This window comes from Ctenopharyngodon idella, chromosome 3 (assembly GCF_019924925.1).
Source record: "Ctenopharyngodon idella isolate HZGC_01 chromosome 3, HZGC01, whole genome shotgun sequence".
Taxonomy (NCBI): domain Eukaryota; kingdom Metazoa; phylum Chordata; class Actinopteri; order Cypriniformes; family Xenocyprididae; genus Ctenopharyngodon; species Ctenopharyngodon idella.
In genome coordinates, this window is record NC_067222.1 from 55,319,405 (window position 1) to 55,341,116 (window position 21,712).

Genomic DNA, 21,712 nt, shown 5'->3' on the forward strand with positions numbered 1-21,712 from the left:
GTGAAGTCTCCCTGCTCAGATGTGAATTGTAAGCATGGAGAATGTAAACCCATCAAGAACACCACACAAGGATTCTGCAAGTGCCATAAGATGTACACCGGTCCAGCTTGTGAGGAAAGCATCCAAAATATTATTGACTATGCAGCTCTCGAAGGTGAAATTAATGGTATGATCTATCAAAGAGTCCCTGATCTGACAGCAATTTATTTTAACATCAAGGAGCTGAAGGACTACACTAAAGAAATAGTTGAGTCTGTCCGACAAGACATCCAGTGGACACAAATCTATGTGAAATACAGCGAAGTGATTGAGAACCCAAAGCCACTATGTTTCTGAAGTTGGAGCTCAGTTCTTAGGACACTCTTTTGATTTTTATCTCTCAAGATTTCACCAAATGATGATGGGCACTGGATTTGGAGACAAACAAAATATTCTGGAAGTGTTTTGCAAGTCGCTACAAAGTCAGTCTGGTGAGCCAGTAGATTGCACAAAAAACTACAGTGAGCAGATTGATTATTTTGTGCGCTACATGTTTGCCCTTGAAAAGGAAGCTGTTTTAGCTTGGTCAAAATACTTACTTGTCTCTGAAAAATCAGAGAACATTGAGAACAAGTTTTTTCAGGACTATGTCTCACAGCAGTGGAGACAGTTCAATAAAAATGGATGTGGCCCTCTAAAGGCTGCGGATCTTCAGAACAACTACTGCGAGAAGCCCTACCACAGCACAGCTGGGCAGAGGGTGAAAATGAAATGTGGTGGATCATACAAGCCCTTCCCCGAGATTGCGGTGTGCTCTGGAGGGAAGTGGAGTGCCCTACCTGTGTGCTACACTGAGCAGGTAAACGGGCGAGTCGAGTGCAAATCTGAAGGTGGAGCCACTGTCTGCAAGGCCTCATGCCTGTCTGGCTGGGGCTCCGCCACACACCCTCAGCCAGCTGAGTACAAGTGCTCACAGCCACCCTGTCCATCCTTCATACCACACAAGTGTAACGACTGCACACAAAGCAGCGTTTGTAAGGACAACGAGGTCTGCACTGGCGCCTTTGGCACATGTCGTGATGCATGCCTGTTTAAACCCTGTGGAGTGAACACCAAGTGCTCCTCCTCCAATCACGACAGGAGCTGCACCTGTGTGAGCCCTTGGAAAGGAGACCCATACCAGGGATGCAGGAGTCAGGACCTCCAGTGGGTTCAGACCGGAGGAGTGCCCAGCAGTATGCAAAATCATTTACCTTACATACACTCACATTAGATTAGGCTGATTCTTAATTCTAATGTGCTTCCATGCTTTCAAATCAATGTACAGCATCACAAATCATTACCTCTTTAAGCACTTGAGCACCTTTATGACTGAGCTTCTTCTTACAGTTCCATCCCTACCTGATCCCATGAAATGGAATTATAAAATCATGTAATTTACTGATAAGCACAGAAAACTGTAGGACATATCATTTAGGAAAAAAAATCTGTTGTGCAATTTATCTTTATCCTCATCTAAGACAACAGCATTGTATCTTCAAACTAGGAAAAGCTCCTCTCAAATAATTGGGCTTGATTAACCATAAATCATTATGGTTTACAGATGCTGTTCGTTCTAAAACCCAACTTGCAGTGTGCAGAGCCATCGGACCAGATGGTGGGTGGCACAGTGGATATGAAAAGGATCAGTACTGCTACTATGAATATAACTGGAAAGTGTATTGGGCCAAAAGCTATGAGGTAACTCAGTACAGTACATACAGATAACAAACACAAGCAGGACAGTTAATAGACTGTAGTCAAGGAGATGGCACCTCTTCTATTTCTTCAGAACTTAAATTACTGTATTAATAATCTGCAGGTTCTGGTTGATCCGTGTGGAGGACGTGGTTGGAAATGGGTGGAGGGGGCACAAGGGGACATGGTCTCATATGACGAATCAAAGAGGTTTCAGGGACTCAAATACTACGTTTGTAGGTTAGTGGTAATACAAATACAATTAATAATGCTCATCTTGCAAAAAAGTAAACCTTTATGAAAAGGTTAATCCATCTCAGAAATGATAAATGTTTTATTGAGATAAAAATAATGTCATGTAGTGCACGTCTGTGATGGTGTTCTAATGTGTTCTTTGTCACCCAACAGTGGGAAGAGTGATGGCCTTGTAGGGAAGCTTTTCAACACGCGAGATGGCTTTCTGTGCCATATTGCCAGGTACGGTAGTACCAGGGATGGAAATTTCTATGCTCTGGTTGCACAACCATGTATCTGAAGACACTTAACCGTGATCCACTTTTCATTGCTTAAGTTTCTCTAGTTCCTTTTTCAAGCTTTGATTTGGTGGAGGTGCTGTATTCATCTTTCCAAAGACAGACTAAATGCACAGATGGAAAGAAGTAGCCAACTCTCACAAAACATTTAAGCAAGTGGCACAAACACATATGGTTATTGTTAATCATTTTATTTAGTTGTTTTGCAATGGGATATTTTAAGGATTAAAAAGATTTCTAAAAATGTATTAGACATTAATATTCCACCTGCCGGATACTTTATATACATTTGTAGTAAAATCCAATGTTCTCTGCAATACTATGAACTCAATTCCATTATGTCCTTTGCTGCCATCATGATGTAAAATGTGATTATTAGAATATAATTCTTAATTTTTTTATTTTCACTCTGAGTGCAACAGACTCTACTTCTATCCTTCACAGCCTTGTTTTCTTTTGCATTAAAAAATAAAATATAGCATCAACCTGTCTCTATTGCACATCATTCACAGTGGATTCCATTATGAACAAATAATTTAGATATCTGAAAATGTAATTTTGATCAGTCCAGACTAAATTACTGGTAACTTTAATTATTGTGATTATGTGTGACTTAAATTCAGTTTTGACTAGTTGTACAGGTATCTTGAATCAACTTTACTTACCAGTCAAATTCTAAATGCAGATACCTCAAATTAGCATTGATTAGTCAAATTCTAAATCCAATTGAGTCATCATAATCCAATTATGGAGCATTAAAGAGTATTAAATATCAAATCTGCTTGCCATATCCGTGAACCCGTGTCTAATGTGTGGATAATTTCAAGTCAAGTTATAATGAAATTAGGAACCTAAATTAAATTAGGCTGATTTAAAATTTTCTGTTGATCACCTGAAAGGGTCCTCCATCTGAAACAAACACAAAAGTAAAAATGCTGTGGGTTTTCTTATATAAAAGAGAGACATCGATCATTTTGTGAGGTTCAAAGAAATGCAGTTGATATTGTTTTATGGTGTATAACTTTTACCTTAACACCTTTAACCTTATTATTTATTATTCTCAGGTTAGGTTGAGTAAGTCAAAGCTGACCTGAATCATGAGCATTCAAACAGTACTTACAATTTGTTCAGAAGACTTCTCTGTGGTTTGTTCGTGCTCAAGGGCTTGGTAATAAAAATATCGGTAGACAGTTATTTGCAATTAATGTAATAATAATTTTAATTACAATTTAACAAAAGTAAAGGCAAACAAAGGTTTTTAACAAAGTTAACAAAACAAGCAAAGTTTCAATCAAAGGTGTAATCAACTGGGTTTCTCGCGTCGAGAGACACTGCTCAATCAGTATCTGCCTGGCCAGTCTTCTCATCCGTCTTTTATACTCAGACAGTTCACTGCTGATGTTAAATTCTCATCTGTTGTCATCAGTTGGAGAGCTGCCAAGTCTTCCACAATCCTTTTAAGGTGTTTCTGACGTAGCCTGCGTTTTCTCCTGTTAGCTCTCCTCTTGGCTCTTCTCCTCTGTGTCCGTCTCCTTTTCGTCTGTAAAATATGCCTTATCTACAGCATTACAATTTCCTTGTATCTAATACATAAATGTTCTCTACATTACTTTAATATAAATTTTGTACTATACACTACTGTGTAATATTTCTTTTTAACATAAACATATACTGTAAGTAAAACAGCCACACATAAACTACTTCAACATGGTTAAGTATACATGCATACATAATAGCCATTAATATCATTCTTAAACATACTTTTCTTTTCTACATTCCATCATTTCAATACATTTTTATGCATCATCACTAATTGGGTTACAAAAAGCTACTACAAAGAAAAAACAACTTTAAACAAAATAGAGTAATTGCATAATCATCATATTCATCAACAATATAGAGATGGTCATTGTGCTAGAACAGCGGTTCCCAAACTTTTTTTCCTGCGCACCCCCTTCTATGTCCCAACCAGGTAGGCGCACCCCCAATCCCCACTTCAAAAAAAAAAAAAAAAAACGCAACAAAGCTTTGTTTTATCGCCATATAAAGACTCATGTTTAATCATGCGCAAATAACCAGAACACGCATGACAATAACAACATCAACAAAGTTTCAATATAATGCAACAAAGCTACGCACAAGCTTCCACTTTTAAGAGGACGAGTGACAGACACAGGCTCAGTAACAAAGCACGGTTATTTTCAGCTGCGTAAAAGAAACATTGCAGCAATAGGCTAGGCCTATTAAATGACCATGGAGCTAGCGTCATCATCATCATAACACAACGGTTATGGAAATTAGAACGACAGTACATTGAATTAAATTGCAATGAAGTTACAAACGATCCACAACATTAAAGAGAATAAGCTCCGAAATAGATAAGACGTCCCACTTGACAGTTTCCCTGATTTCAGCCAGTTAAGCATATTTATAATATATATATGGAATGAATGAAATGAGTTGGCACGCATATAGCCTAGCCTGCAGTGCATAAAAGAAGAGCAGTGCGTAAAAGAAGACAGCAGCTGTCTTCTTCTACGTTTCTATCAAAATGGTGTGACGGGACATCAGAGGTGGGTGACGGCGCGACCAGGAAACGTCTCAGGTTACAGATGTAACCCTGGTTCCCTGAGTAGGGAACGAGACGCTGCGTATAACGCATTGGGAACCTTCTGCGTAATAGCGTCATTGAAGCACTCATGTATCTAACCAATCGCGTAGCGAGACGTCAGAGGCGGGTGACGTCACGGACCAGGAAACTATAAAGCATACCCGGATGCAGAGATCGCTAGCTTCTGGGATAAGTCTGAAGCAAGCACTCGCAAGTATGCTGGGGGTACGGCAGGAGACGCAGCGTCTCGTTCCCTACTCAGGGAACCAGGGTTACATCTGTAACCTGAGACGTTCCCTTTCGTGGGAACTGTCGACGCTGCGTATAACGCATTGGGAACGCAATCCCAACTGTGCCGTAGCTTCAAGTACTTGCCAATGTTAGCTTGACAATATAGAAGACCCCGGAGTGGAGCCGACATCCAGGTTGTAAAACCTAATAAATGTGTGCTGGCATGACCATCCAGCTGCATCACAGATATCATTGATGGAAATTCCAGACATCAAAGCTTTTGATGCCGCCATACCCCTGGTAGAATGGGCACGGACATTCAGTGGGGAAGGCTGTCCGGCCGCTTCATATGCAAGTGAGATGGCCTCGACCACCCACTTGCTCATCCTCTGCTTAGATGCTGGGCCCCCTTTCTTAGGGGACCCATAACAGACAAATAGTTGATCTGATTTTTGCCACAGGGCAGCTCTGTGGACATACGCATCTAAAGCCCTCACTGGGCAGAGCAGATTCAGCTTTTCCTGATCTGAAGTCCCAAAGGGAGGAGGATAAAAGGCCTGGAGCACAATAGGGCCTGGGACATTGGTGGGGACCTTCGGCACATAGCCAGGTCTAGCATGAAGGAATGCCTTCACCATTCCTGGGGCAAATTCCAGTAAGATGGAGCAACTGAAAGTGCTTGTAAGTCTCCTATCCTTTTCAGGGAAGTGATAGCAAGTAGGAAGATAGTTTTTAGAGTGAGGAATTTTTCTGGAACCTCCTCTAATGGTTCGAAGGGAGCCTCAGCTAACCCTTGCAATACCACGGCCAAGTCCCAGGCCGGAACCCTTGTGCGCACTGGAGGCCTCAACCTCAGTGTACCACGGAGGAAGCGTGTGACAAGGGGGTCTCGTCCAACCGAGGAATCCCCCTCAAGAGGAGCATGATAGGCTGAGATAGCCGCAACATAGACTTTTAAGGTTGAAGGAGATAAGCCCTCCGAGAATTTTTCTTGGAGGAATCTTAGCACGAAGCTTATAGAAGAGTGGACAGGGTCCGTATCATTTCGTCTACACCAAGTAGAGAATAAATTCCATTTATAGGAATATAGCTTCCTCGTGGAGGGAGCTCTGGAGTTGAGGATGGTCTCCACAACCTCAGTTGGGAGACCAGCATCTATGAACCTGGCCCCCTCAGAGGCCAGGCCCATAGCTTCCACAGTTCTGGGCGAGGATGTACTATCGTGCCGCCCGCTTGCGACAGGAGATCCTGTCTGAGGGGAAGCTCCATTGGGGAGCCGTCTAGTAGGGACACTAAGTCCGAGAACCATATCTTGGTTGGCCAGAACGGGGCTACCAGTATTAGGCTGGCCCCCTCCTGGCGTACTTTCTCCAGAACCCCCGGGAGCAGAGCGAACGGGGGAAACGCGTACAGACGTAGCCTCGGCCACGTCTGCACCATGGCATCCAGACCCAGAGGTGCTGGGTGTGTTAGGGAGTACCAGAGTGGACACTGGGTTGATTCTCCTGATGCAAATAGGTCGACTTCTGCTTGACCGAAATTTCTCCATATGAGGTCCACCACTTCCGGGTGGAGTTTCCACTCCCCGGGCCTCGGCCCCTGTCTCGACAGGGCGTCTGCTTCCACATTTTGATACCCCGGGATGTAAGCTGCCCTTAACGAGAGCAGCTTCCCTAGGGACCACAGGAGAATCCGACAGGCCAAGTAATATAGTTGGCGAGACCGCAGACCCCCCTGATGGTTTATGTATGAGACCACTGACATGTTGTCCGTGCGGACCAACACATGGTGGTCTCTCAGGTCTGGGAGGAAGTGTTTCAATGCTAGAAACACCGCCATCGTCTCCAGCCGATTTATGTGCCAGGAGAGCTGATGGTCCTCCCATAGACCCTGAGCTGAGCGACCACTCATGATCGCCCCCCAGCCCGTGAGGGAAGCATCTGTCGTAAGGATTACACAACGACCAGAAGTCCCCAGCACCGGTCCCTGGGACAAAAACCAGGGGTTTTTCCACATGGCCAGAGCACGAAGGCATCGCCGCGTGACTTTGATCATGCGAAAAGGATTTCCCCTCGGAGAAAACCCCCTGGTCTTGAGCCACCACTGTAAGGGTCTCATGTGCAGAAGGCCAAAAGGTATCACGTTGGACGCAGCTGCCATCAGACCCAACAATTTCTGAAACTGTTTTACAGTGAGTGACTGGACTAATTTCACCCCTTTCACGGCTGCGAGAATGGAACTCACACGAGCAGGGGACAGATGTGCCTGCATCGTGGTGGAGTCCCAGACTACACCCAGATAATTGGAAGTCTGAGCCGGAACTAGCACACTCTTTTTGGCATTGAGCCTCAGCCCAAGCCTTTTCATGTGGGACAGGACAGCATCTCGATGCTGAGCTGCTAGTTGCTCTGATTGAGCTAGAATCAACCAATCGTCGATATAGTTCAGTACGCGGATGCCCTGGAGTCTCAATGGAGCCAGAGCTGCATCCATGCACTTCGTGAATGTTCGGGGTGATAATGACATGCCGAATGGAAGAACCCTGTACTGGTAAGCTTCGCCCCCGAAAGCAAACCTGAGAAACTTCCTGTGAGAAGGATGGATGGACACATGAAAGTACGCATCTTTCAGGTCTATCGCCACAAACCAGTCCTCGGACCTGATTTGTGGGATAATCTGTTTGAGTGTAAGCATCTTGAATTTTAGCTTTTGTATAGAGCGATTTAGCACACGTAAATCTATGATAGGACGTAGTCCCCCATCCTTCTTTGGAACAATGAAGTAGCGGCTGTAAAAACCTGACAGCTTGCTGGGAGGAGGAACCCTTTCTATAGCTCCTTTTTGCAAAAGTGTCACAATCTCTTGTTCCATCACCAGAGACTGCTCGGGGGTCACCACTGTGGGAAGAACCCCATTGAACCTGGGCGGGCGAGACCCGAACTGAATTCTGTAACCCTTCTCTATAATGAGCAGCACCCATTTCGATATATTCGGTAGAAGTTTCCATTCTGCCATAAAATCTACTAAGGGAACCAGTCTCTCGAGACTGGCCTCTGGTGTTTTTTGAGCACTTGGCTCGGCCCTCTGAAGCGGCGCACCGGCAACAGACAGCCGAATCAAGTGACGACCGGCCCTCCTCGGAGGGTCGGCGGGGACCGCTGCGCCCTGACGCACACTGGATGGCAGGGTTAGCATAACGGTCCCCTGAGGGCGGCGAAGGGAAGTGGGTGCCAGATATTCTAACACCGGGCTCCCTCCGGAGGGGGCCGCCCTCATTGGGTCCTGACCCACAGATGTCAGGACCGCTTTGAAGCCTTCTTGGCAATAATAACGGCCCGCAGGTCCGCTTTACCCCCAGAAGGCTTCTGCTGTGTGGACCGCCCCGACCCCCAGGTTTTCTGCGGAGGAGTACGGGTGGCCACACTAAACTTTTGTTGCGCTCTGTGGTGTGCAGAGGAGCTCGTGGACGGCCGAGGCTGCTCCCGCTCAGCAGCCCGGGGGGGGAATTTTTGAGCAGCGGGGGAGGAACCTCTGGAACACCGCAGATTGTTTTTTGGTCTCCTGGAACCTGTCGACGACTGACGTTACAGTGTCGCCAAACAGGCCCGCAGGAGACAGCAGCGCGTCCATAAGGGCAGTTTTGTCTCTGTCCCTTATGTCCAAGAGGTTCAGCCACAAGTGCCTCTCCGTGGCCACCAAGGCTGCCATAGAGCGACCTACTGACTTGGCCGTCTCTTTGGTGGCACGGAGAGCCAGGTCTGTTGCTTTTCTAAGCTCCTGGATGCACTCAAATGTGGCCTCCCCACTCTCATCAATTTCCCCCAGCAGGTCGGCTTGGTATGCTTGCAGCAGCGACATTGTATGTAGACATGCTGCTGCCTGACCTGCTGCCGCATAAGCCTTGCCCACCAAGCCCGATGCTGTCTTTAGGGGCTTAGTGGGCAGCGTCGGGGTTTTTAGGGACGATGCGGACTCGGGCGAGAGATAGCCCGCGAGCGTCTCTTCAACCCGAGGCATCGCCCCGTAGCCATGCTGTTTCAGCCCCACTATATTACTATAGATCGATGTTTGGGGGCTGAACACTCTGTATTGTACTGGCCTTCTCCACGATCTCGACACCTCGGTGTGGAGATCAAGGAAGAAAGGCAAACCCCGACGCTGGGGTAGTGACCGGGCAGGGAGAAACCGTTCATCGAGTTTACTTTTAGGTTTCGTTTCAGCTCTCTCTGCTGGCCAGTCGATCTTTAACTTATCCACTGCCCTAGTCACTACCTCCAAGAGCTCCTCATATGCTGGGGAAGAGGATGGCGGGTCCTCCTCCCCAGCCTCGACGCATCAACCTCCTTGGAGGAAGAGAGGTGAAGCGCCGGTGTCTCTCTCCGGGGGGAAGAAACCGCAGCGCGTGCTTCCACCACCAGAGGAGAGACACTGGACCTGGCAGGTGAGGGACGAGATAAGGCTGGGCCCGTCTCCATCCCCTCTGCCAGCTCCATTTGTGAACCCCACGAATGAAGTCTGCGCTGTGCCTCAGCAGCAGCGGGACCCGATCCGCGGGGAACACCAGCCAAGGCACCCTCCTTATCAAAGAGTGCCCGGCGTGATCTTAATACTCTGAGGGTGAGCTTATCGCAATGCACACAGACAGCCCCCTCGAGAGCTGCCTGTGCGTGCTCAACCCCCAGGCAAACAACACACATTTCGTGTGTATCCCCTGGTGTCAGATATCTATCGCAGGGATGAACACACTTGACAAAATGCTGCCGTTTTTCCGCCATTTTCGTGTCTTTTATATATATATCTATCGTTATATATATGTGGTGTGCAGTGAAACTCTTGTCCTCAGACGAAGAGATCTTATTCAGGCTACAGATGGTAGACAAACAACACCAAATAAAACACACAAGGTAACAGAGTGCTTGCTGAAGACAACAGAAGCTAGCGATCTCTGCATCCGGGTATGCTTTATAGTTTCCTGGTCCGTGACGTCACCCACCTCTGACGTCTCGCTACGCGATTGGTTAGATACATGAGTGCTTCAATGACGCTATCACGCAGAAGGTTCCCAATGCGTTATACGCAGCGTCGACAGTTCCCACGAAAGGGAACTATAATGCATGCCCAAACAGTGCAACGCTAGTGTCTGTGTCTTCACTAAGCACTCTCTGGGAAATCATGTGTCTTATTTGGTGTTGTCGGTCTCAGTACAAACATATAATATGATGACGAGCAAGCACCATTTCAGATTGTGTGTTCATCCCTGCCCATGCTACATTACAGGTGGGGATACACATGATTTATGTGTTGTTTGTTTGGGAGCAGAGCATTCTGATGTTCCTACGGAGGCTATTTATATTTAACACACACACACACACACATATACATATATATATATATATATATATATATATATATATATATATATATGTGTGTTCATAAATTATGAACAAAACTGCCCTATTTTATTTTACCACAAAACATCAATTATCTTTTCTTTTTTAACGCCATTCCAGCTTCTATTGCTATTCAAGGCAAGAAACAGGTTTATTTATTAGAAATAAAACTAAATAAGATGCAAAACAAATTCATTTAAAATGAATCTGAAGCCTACTTTCTCATTCGGCACAAATCCAACTGTTTCCATTTTCAAGATGAATGCTAAACTTAAGACTTTCTTTCTTATTTTACTACAAAGATCACAAACTTGACATCATGGGCTAGCCCATCTGCTTCGATCATTAGAGTATTAGTCCACTTTCAAATAAAATTTCCTGATAATTTACTCACCCCCATGTCATCCAAGATGTTCATGTCCTTAATTCAGTCAAAAAGAAATGAAGGTTTTTGATGAAAACATTCCAGGATTATTCTCCATATAGTGGACTTCAATGGCCTCCAAACGGTTGAAGGTCAAAATTACAGTTTTAGTGCAGCTTCAAAGGGCTTTAAACGATACCAGACGAGGAATAAGGGTCATATCTAGAGAAACCATCGCTCATTTTTGAAAAAAATACAAATGTATATGCTTTATAAACACAAATGATCGCCTTGTAAATTCCGCCTTTCGTATTCTTCAAAACGCTCACGCTGTATGTCCTACACCTTCCCTATTCTGTAAATTGAATAGGGAGGGCATAGGACATACTGCGTACGTTTTTTGAAAAATACAGAAAGCGGAAGCACGTACAAGGCGATCATTTGTGTTTATAAAGCATATACATTTGTATTTTTTTAGAAAATGACCCATCGTTTCACTAGATAAGTCCCTTATTCCTCATCTGGTATCGTTTAAAGCCCTTTGAAGCTGCAAAAACCTTAATTTCTTTTTGACTGAAGAAAGAAGGACATGGACATCTTGGATGACATGGGGGTGAGTAAATTATCAGGAAAAAATTTTTTCGAAAGTGGACTAATCCTTTAATGACTCATCCATGTACTCTTTGACGTGGAGGGACTTTGAGCCTATCGCTCTTGTCACTCTTCTAGGTAATTAAAGCCTACTTCTTGCCCACATGATATTATTCCTTTATATTTTTTAAACAACTTGCTAAAACTATAGATTCTAGTTCCCTTTTGAAAGGGAACTCTACACTGCGTTTGAACACATGGGGAACGCCATCACGTGAACCAGTGTCTGAAAACAATTATCGAATCTCACCTATCCTATTGGCTGGCAACAGCCTATGACGTCATCATAGACGCAACCCGGAAGTATAAAAGGAGTGTGTCACACAGGACAACCTCACGGCTATCCATAGTCAGGTGCTGTAGTTCGAGGGTTTGGGAGGAGCTAGGAAGGCATGGCACGACAAGATGGATTCCAGTGCAAAAAGAGATAATTTATTAGCATTATAGTGCATAGTGCATCCATGCAAAGCACAACTTAATAATAAAAAAAAAAGGAAAAACGAAAAAAACAAAAAACAAATAAACAAACGGTGCTTAAACAGCACGTTCACTTTGCAAGTCAGACGCAAAGGAAAATGGCTAAGGCAGCCAAAAACCAACAACAGCATTCACATTATCCTGCACTATAGTAACAGAGCAGACTACCAACCTACTTAACCCACTAATCACTCTGATTAAATAAGTAATTTTCCCGCCACACATAAACGGCAAAAACCATTTTAACAGGGTAAACTTATTCTAACAATGTACATTATATCAATGACATTATGACAACCTATTATTTGCCCCAGTCAAATAAATACACTGAGCATAATTTAACCACAGTAAATGATTACAATAATAAATATACATTAAACAGACAAACATCAAATCAAATTTATAACGTGTGTTGTCCTCCGGTTATGAAAAGTAGTATGACAGCTGCTATCATAAGAGCGTTCCGGGTTACGCGCGCTACCGGAATGATCAAATCACCGCAGCTACAACAGGTAAGCATAGAACACTACAACTGTAAAATGCTGTCGCATATGATGTTAAATGCACAATAAACATTCTGTAAAAACTACCAGACACCGTGTGGTTATTGTACACACCGTGAGTACACCTGATAACTTTAAACAGTTAGCAAGAAAGAGCAGAAGAAATGAAACTTACATGATACAACTTGCGCAGTCGCTAGCGTCCATAGTTGGACATTCTAACCAGTTACGTATAGACACACATCTATCCCCCGAATTATATAATGAAATGTTATAGATAGATCATGAGTTTAAATATATTAAACAAACTGAACAGTAACATTTACCCCAGTGAGGTGCTCTAAACTGGCGCCCCGGGGTGACGTCATCGTAAGAGTTCGTCATCACAGAGCGCCTAGAGAAGCAGTCAGCATCTTTTCGTCTGAAGGGGCTGTTTTGTCTGATCGCGATTTTTCGAATCTTGTAAGAAATTCAATCTATGTCTAACAAATGTTTCAGGAAGTGTGTGGATCCCTGTCACAGATTTTTGACACCTGATGACACACACAATCTGTGCATTTTCTGTCTGGGAGAGGAGCATGCACGGACAGTGCTCGAGGGCGCTGTCTGTGTAAATTGTGAGCGTCTGCCTATGAAGACGCTCCGCTCGTGTCTGGCCCTCTTCTCGAGGGGAGAGGAGTCGGAATCTGTGCCTGGTGGTTCTGGTCTGGTGCAGCTGAAATCATGGGGTTCTCAGGTTGAGCTCGCTGAGGAGTTTGAGAGAGGTGTAAATCTCTCTCAACCCCCAGTGGCTGACGAGGGTGAGCTGCTGGATGATGAGTGCTCTTCTGGCGTTAAGCCCAAGAGAGCAGGAGATGGCGGTTGATGAGGAAGTGGGCGAGCCTGCTGAATCTTCTTCAAAGCCTCCCTGCCCTGCGTATGCAGAGCTGCTTGAGGTTATATGGAGTGCGCTTCTGGCAGACTGCAGCTGCCTTGGGAGCGTGTTAAGAGAGGGGCCGCACGCGGACGGCTCGACGAGCGGTTCCTTTCTGGCCATAACCCGACAGCCCCTGTGAGCCTTCCATTCCTTCCTGATCTTCATGTTGAGATTGAGAAGGCATGGAAGAACCCATACTCGGCTCATATTCACCGACATCAGCGGGCGAATTTCGCTGATGTTGAGGGATTGAGCCAGCATGGGTATGTGTCGATGCCCCCTATTGACGAGAAGTTTGCAAACTATCTTGTCACAGGGCAGGCCCCAACACTGAAAGCTCCAGTCTTCCAAGCCCCTTAAGATGACTTCTCGTTTGAACGGCAGGGCATACGCAGCAGCGGGTCAGGCTGGTGCTGCTTTACACACCATGACGGTGTTACAGGCCTACCAGGCTGACCTGCTGAAGGATCTGGATCAGGGTCAGGGTCTGTCCCCTGAGGCGGTAGAAGAGCTGCGCCGCACCACAGATCTAGTTCTCCGGGCCACTAAACAGACTGCTGCCTCGGTTGGAAGATCGATGGCAGCAATGGTGGCCACGGAGAGACGTCTGTGGCTAAACATGGCTGACATCGGGGAGAAAGAAAAGGGCTTTCTCCTCGATGCGCCACTTTCGCCCTCTGAACTTTTTGGTACCTCCGTCGAGGCGGTGGTGGGGAAGTTCAGAGAAGCGAAGGCGCACTCGGCAGCATTTAAGACCTGCATACCGCTCAGATCTGATCCTGGGCCCAGACAGACAGGAGGTCCTGGTCCGTCCCAATTCAAGGATCGGAGACAGGGCCAAAAGTCCAGTGTGGCCTCTCGGGCACCTCCTCCTCCTAGAAGCAGGTCCCAGAGAAGGCGGGACTCCAGGAAGAAGAAGCAGGATCTGAGGGAGGTGATCAATCACAGACGCCAGCAGCGTCAGTGACTGATTTCTACAGATATGAACAAGTTAAATTTAAGACTTTTTAAGACCTTTTTAATACCATCTCACATAATATTTAAGATCAAACCTACAATGGAAATGCACACACACTGATTATATATATATATATACACAGTGGGTACGGAAAGTACTCAGACCCCCTTAAATTTTTCACTCTTTATTATATTGCAGCCATTTGCTAAAATCATTTAAGTTCATTTTTTTTCCTCATTAATGTACACACAGCACCCCATATTGACAGAAAAACACAGAATTGTTGACATTTTTGCAGATTTATTTAAAAAGAAATACTGAAATATCACATGGTCCTAAGTATTCAGACCCTTTGCTCAGTATTTAGTAGAAGCACCCTTTTGATCTAATACAGCCATGAGTCTTTTTGGGAAAGATGCAACAAGTTTTTCACACCTGGATTTGGGGATCTTCTGCCATTCCTCCTTGCAGATCCTCTCCAGTTCTGTCAGGTTGGATGGTAAACATTGGTGGACATCATGAAACATCATGGCGTCAATTTAAATGTATGCCATAAGTATTTTTTTAACTAATAATTAAAAATAAGTATAACATAATAAGTAGGCCTATTAGCAGCCTATTATGAATAAAAAAATAAAATGTAATTATAATAAATATAAGAAGGCTATAATAAATAAAAATATCATTATTCTTTAAAAAATAAGTTGAAATTGTGCAAACTGACTTTTAACAAACGCACAGACTATTGATTAACATCCTCGAATAAGCCTAGTTACAGTAGGACTGTAGAAGTTTTTATAAAAAATTCTCTATGGAGAAAATGAAATACTATGAAAACAGTTTTAGTTACGATTTGTTTCCCCATTTGGTTAAGTCTAGTTAGAGTTGTATCAAATACAATGTGATTTTCGGTGATTGAGATCTGGCAGCAGCTCATTTTTACTCTTGGGCAAGCGATCTGCTCATAGCTTATGCTACCCATGTAATTTGCCATAGACCAGCAAACCAATGAGAACACGGGACAATGATGACGCTCCATAACAAAAGCGCGAAGGCGCAAAAGCTGCTGTAGATCAGCTTACCCGCAGGTCTCCGTAACTGGCAGGTTTAAAGAAAATTACTAGTGATGGCGAAATGAAGCTTTGCGAAGCACCGAGGCTTTCCCCTCAAGTGTATCGTAAAAAGGTTCATTACTCGAAGCTTTTCAACACGGTGCACACTAACGACATCTTGTGGTCAAAAGGTGGAAAAAACTGCCTTTGTGTCCCAGATGACGCAGCTTTTGGACGGTTTCATGTAATAAATCAGTTTGTGCTATGAAAAGCGTATAAATCAATGTAAATTATTATTATACATAAAAAAAAGTCTTTCACGTGTCATTTTACTTACACAATTTGAATAAATGAGTCTGAATAAAATTTGGGGGGAGAAATAGGAAAGCTTTGGCATATATTATCAAAATAAATGATTGTCGTAGAATGAAGTATGAACTGGGAATAAATACAAACTGAACACATGTAAATATTTATTTGTATTATGACATATTCTTTTGCTAAAAAGCAAATGACACTTCACATCTGCGCAAGAGTTCACGTTATGTGAATCAGAATACGAAGCAGTCACGTGGTTGTGTGCGAAAACGAAGCTTCGGACGTCACCGATCACGTGGTTATGGCAAAACGAATCAAGCTCAGATACAGTGCTTCACTGTGTGTTACGTACACAGAAGGGGACAGCGACACAGGAATGCAGGTATTAAAGTTTATTGAGCGACCAGAATATGACAGAGTGCAGGTGAGTGAAGACAGGTTAAAGCGTTGACTGGTTTAGCTGATAAACTGATACTTGTCTTGGTGTTGCAGGATGGGCAGACGGATGGCAGACTTGAAGCTTGAGCAGACACAGATGAACTTCACAGGAGACGAGGAGACAGGTAAGTATCTTCAGAGGAGTCCTTAAGGTAAGCAGAGTGGTGAGTACCAAGTGCAAACGAGACCGGACAGTGACTGAGTGAGAGCGTGGGCCTTTTGTGCTGCTGGTGTGCGCTTTTGTGCGCTGTGTCTGTGAGAGTGTAGAGCCTGGCGTGTCTGTGACACTGTGAGATGTTTCATTTTTTTGATACAAGCTTCGAAGCCTCGGTGTCAAACGTCACATCACTAAAAATTACCGTCGTGTGGCAAATAAATAAATTACAGACAGTTACATACGCATTTCCAATCATGTAGGCTTTATGTTACACCTCAAACAAGAGATTTAATAGTAATTTATAATGTTAATATTAGTTGCAGAGTCCACGAATGGCTTGGGTATGCAGAGCATTCGCAGCTTATATGGACCGCACGCCACTGATATATCAGGCATGTGATCAGCTAGAGATAAAAAAGCAGGAAAATCTGACTGCGCACCCAAGCCATGCAAGATATGTCTTATATTGTAATAATACATACTATTGTTCTGTAAAAATAAAAATCAGCATTTAATAATCATGATAATAATTAATATATTATATAATGTTTTAAATGTATTAATAGAATTGTTATTATTAAAGTACCTGCGACAAGTTTGGAAACAATTATTAATGATTTTAAAATAAATCTCTTCTGCTTACCAAGGCTGCATTTATTTGATCAAAAATACTGTAAAAATGGCAACATTGTGAAATATTCTTACAAATAAAAAAAAGTTTTCTATTTTAATATATTATAAAATGTAATTTATTCCTGTGATCAAAGCTGAATTTTCAGCATCATTACTCCAATCTTCAGTGTCACATGATCCTAAGTCTGGTCAGTGGTTGAAGGCTTCTCTGAGGCCTCTCTATTTAAAATCAGCCCCTAGGCTGGCTGTACTCCCCTTGTTTGGGTCCCTCTAGAATGCACAGCCTCCTCAGAGCAAATAATCAGGCACTGAGTAGATCCTAGGATTGAGCAGAGTGTTACTCCCGTCATTGATAAGGGTAAAAAGCGCTAAGCTGAGTCTTGCTCCCCAAAATGTCCGTCTCTATGTTCTGGTCTGAGTTGGTTACAGCTTCTTGCAGTCACTCTTACTGGATATCTTCTCTGAAGAATGTGATTTGAGACTCTGTGATCAGACAGGTCGTTGGCCAAGACTAGGTTTCTGAGACCAGGTCGGCCTCCCTGGTGGCAATCAGGGTTGAGTACGTTCCCCTGACAAGTTCCTTCGGGCCCCCTGGCCACATTCTCTTAGAGGTACCCTCTTTTCTCTGAAAAGAAGTTTGGTCCCAGAAGCCTTTGAGCGGCCTTGGTAGGCCTTCTGTGGAAGCTTTGAGGCTTTTAGCTTGGGCTGTTGGCCATAGGGAATGCTGTCACTGACAGCCTATGTGTGACCCATAGGGGGAGTGGTCCTGGCATTTCAGTTGAAACTGCTAGTTCTGACGTTTGTCTAGCCATCTTTGGCATGCACTCCCCTCAACATGGCGGCGTGGGTTTATCGTTCCCTATATGCATTCAAACGCAGTGTAGAGTTCCCTTTCGAAAGGGAAGTCTCAGGTTACGTATGTAACCATGGTTCCCTGAGAACAGGGAACGAGACACTGTGTTACCTGCCATGCATTGGGGCTGCCTGCTGAGCAGTCCCTTCAGACGATAAGGTACTGACTGCTTCTCTAGGCGCTCCTTTTATACTTCCGGGTCGCGTCTATGATGACGTCATAGGCTGTCACCGGCCAATAGGATTGGTGAGATTGGATAATTATTTTCAGACACCGGTTCACGTGATGGCGTTCCCCATATGCGTTCAAACGCAGTGTCTCGTTCCCTGTTCTCAGGGAACCATGGTTACATACGTAACCTGAGACGTTTACTCCATGTCATTAATAAATGCCTTGGAACTGGTGCAGTACCAGACTATATGAAACATGCAATAGTTAGGCCTCTTTTGAAGAAACCTAACCTTGACTCTTCTGTTTTTTTCTAATTTTAGACCCATTTCGAAACGGCTCTTCTTAAAGTATGTAATGATATATTGATTTCTACAGATTCTGGAAACTCTGTGGTTTTGGCAGCTTTCGATACAGTTAATCACTCCACTCTTATTTCTCACTTAAAGCACTATGTGGGCCTACAGGGTAATGTTCTTAAATGGTTTACATCTTATCCCTCAGATGTTATAATTATTGTAACCAATAATTGTTTAAAGCACTCTGGGGCCTGTCCTCCATCCCCCGAGAAGTTCTCTGTTACAAGTTTTATTGTGCTAAAGAATGTGGTTGCCACATGGAAGAGCAGAGAAGAGATACAGAAATGTGCATCTTTCCTGCATTTTCCCCACAGAACACAGACTTTCTTGCATTAATTTATAGACAGACCGTTCTATAAATGAACATGCACATCCCCAGGAAATGGTATCCATTATTGCTGTTGTTGTATTGCATTTATTGTATTTGCATGTTTTATGATACATTTAAGGTAACTTCAATTATGCCATGTTTAGTGTCTATGGGTTCGTATCGAGAAGATATAAATGCTTGTGTATGCGGTATGTCCATACCTGTGCAACACATCAGTATTACAAGAATCTTTAATAGTTCTTCTTCAAAACTCAGCCAGTAAATCTTGCTCGATCATAAAAGCCCTGACAGGAGGCGTGTTATCGCCCGGAAATACAACATCTTCATTGGTCCGGTCAACAACTAAGAGGTGTGACTTTGACCAGAGGTTAAAAGCCAGTGAACAATGCCACTCCCTCTCTTTCCTTGCTTCTTGGACGACTGAAGAGACCCCCTTCTTGCTGCAGGCCTGTGGGCCTAGGCCTGCAGGCCTCGGCCTACAACCCGGCCATGTGCTCATCTATAAGTTTTCATAGTACTTCATCTAACGCAGAAGATACTGGCAACAACTTCGGACCGAACCATCAAGATTACAACCCAGCCTGCAGATCCGATGCTCCTCAGCCTAAAGGCATCTTGCAAGTATCGTACATTTGAACACTAAACAGCGATTTAGTATTGATTTGTAAAGCTTACCTTTGTCAGCAAAGGTGTTTTATTATTGAGGAAACTGATGATTCTTTTCCAGATTGTCTTTGACTTTTTCCTATAGCTCTATCAACAGTTCCACTTCCGGTTCAACTCTCATTATCATATCATTGCTCATTCTTACCTACGTATGTGTGTGACCTGCGTGTATGTTATGTGTCTGTTAGTTTAGTTATGTGTTTGTGAGTTAGTTAATAAAGATTGTGCACAATACATGTTTGGTCCTGACTCCGTCTGCTAATAAATTGCCTCTTAAGTGATTTAGATCCTGACTACATGCTCTGAGTAGCACAGTACAATAAGAATGTTATTTTTCATAACCTGGAAATGAACATTTCTTAGAATTAATAAACAATCAACACTGAGTGTTCACTGGACGAACAGGTTAAAAGATTGTAATATTAATCTTAAAGTAGCTACATCCAGTTAATCTGATTATTGGATTTACATATTCATAATTGATAATCATAATGAGTTATGAATAATTATTCATATTTCCCCTTTGAGTTAATTCGCTACAGTTAATTTTGTAACATGTACCTCATCTGTAGCAAAGCTTACCTGTGGTGTCCCACGAGGCTCCATTCTCGCTCCCATTTTATTTTCCCTTTGTATGCTCCCACTGGGAGTTTCATTCTATTGTTTTGCAGATGATATTCAAATTTCCTTATTAAAAAAAAAGGAGACACGGGCGATATTGAGACATTGGCAGCCTGTTTGAAAGACCTAGCAAACTGGATGTCTCTAAATTTCCTGCATCTTAATGAATTGAATTGAAGATTATTGATTTTGGTCCAGCATCCACTTCAGCTACTTTAAAAGCCAAGCTCATTCATCTCAGAACCGACATTAAACCATATGTTAAAAACTTGGGCCTTATCATTGATAGTGTAACTTTTGAGTGCTGTACTCAACACATGCATCAAATTACAGTTTTTCTCGATTGCTTAAACACATTTCTTGAAACTATGCCTCATATTCTCAAAACAGTAAACACAAATCCATAATGTCTCACCCAATTCCCCAAACATCCTATTTTCAGGTCAAAATGAAGCTCTACACTCAAAACCATTCACTCTTGCTGAAAAACCAAACTTTGCCCTCAGACATCACAAGCCCTCAAAAACACACACACTACAACATAGTCTTACACACTGGTGAGATAAATTCAAAACAATACTACAAAAAACAAAAACCAGTAATAAGTTGTGTTGCTTGTGGTTCTCCCCCTCAAGGAACTTTTCACATGATGAACACATGTATACATTTGCACATTTTTTTTATTCCTTAATGCACTGTACAGTACAATACACCAAACAACAACAAAAAATATTCTGCCCCAGCATCACATCTTTGGTCTGGGACAGGCCAGAGAATCTCGTCAACATCACAGGCTGTACTAGCCCTATCCAGGCAGCCGGGGGAAAATCCTCTTGCATGCATGATCCACCCCTGGCACACATCAACTAAAATGTCTAGTCAGGCTTCTTCCATTCCATCGTCTCTGTGTCCTACAAAAATAGAAGTACTGATTACTGTAACTGTAACACATCCTTTTTACAAAATGGAAGCAGACAGAACTCTATCTGTATGTAAGGCAGTTTGATGCATGTGTTGTAACAGAGTACAGCACTCAGAAGTTACAGTAGATACACTGAGGTACACCTACCTGTTTCCCTCTCTCAAGGTTCTCATGATTGAGGCGATGGTGAAGCAACTTAAGTTTGGCTGAACTCATTGCCCAGCCTCCCTCATAGTCATACCATGGACAAGGACATGGTCAACTAGTGGCACGAATTTCATCTGAGACTCCTTGTCTCCTTGCACCTCGTCCTTATCCTCATCCTCGTCCTCCTCCTCTTCCTCCTCCTTCACCTCTTCCTCCACTCTTTACCGCTCTTGCTCATCCTCTTCCTCCTCCTCCTCTCTGGTGTCCTCGACCATTTCAATCACGTCTCTCTGGATCCATTGATCCAAACCGAATGAACTGACTGGGGCTCTTTTATATATCTGTTGAAGGATCTGATTGGTGTGTGATAAATTTGGACTCTTAGTGTTTCCACGTGGGTAACTGTGTGCTAATTGAGCTCAAGCTACACTGACTTGAGTGAACAATATTGAATGCTAGTGCTTTCTACATAACAACATGGTGTAGGCAATGAGAAATGAAGGTATTTGTGTCTAGAGTTTTGCAGTGACAGTTCAACAAATCTGATTCATGTGTCAAAACAGGGGAATAGTGTTTATAGTTTAGGGAAATGGGTGTGCTTTTTGATAAATGGTGTTATGGTTTTGAAATTTTAGTTCAAAAGCCTGGTTATAGTGTTTAAGCAATCGAGAAAAACTGTAACTTACATACAGATAGA

General features: G+C 43.4%; 1 protein-coding gene across 1 annotated transcript; it reads left to right on the top strand.

Moving 5' to 3' along the window:
* Nucleotides 1–495: 495 nt before the first annotated feature.
* Nucleotides 496–2,732, top strand: LOC127508860 (uncharacterized). Its single transcript, XM_051887326.1, has 4 exons — nucleotides 496–1,214; nucleotides 1,583–1,719; nucleotides 1,841–1,956; nucleotides 2,125–2,732. Exons 1-4 carry the CDS (start codon nucleotides 530–532, stop codon nucleotides 2,249–2,251), a joined length of 1,065 nt encoding a protein of 354 aa, XP_051743286.1. The 5' UTR covers nucleotides 496–529; the 3' UTR covers nucleotides 2,252–2,732.
* The last annotated feature ends 18,980 nt before the right edge of the window (nucleotides 2,733–21,712 follow it).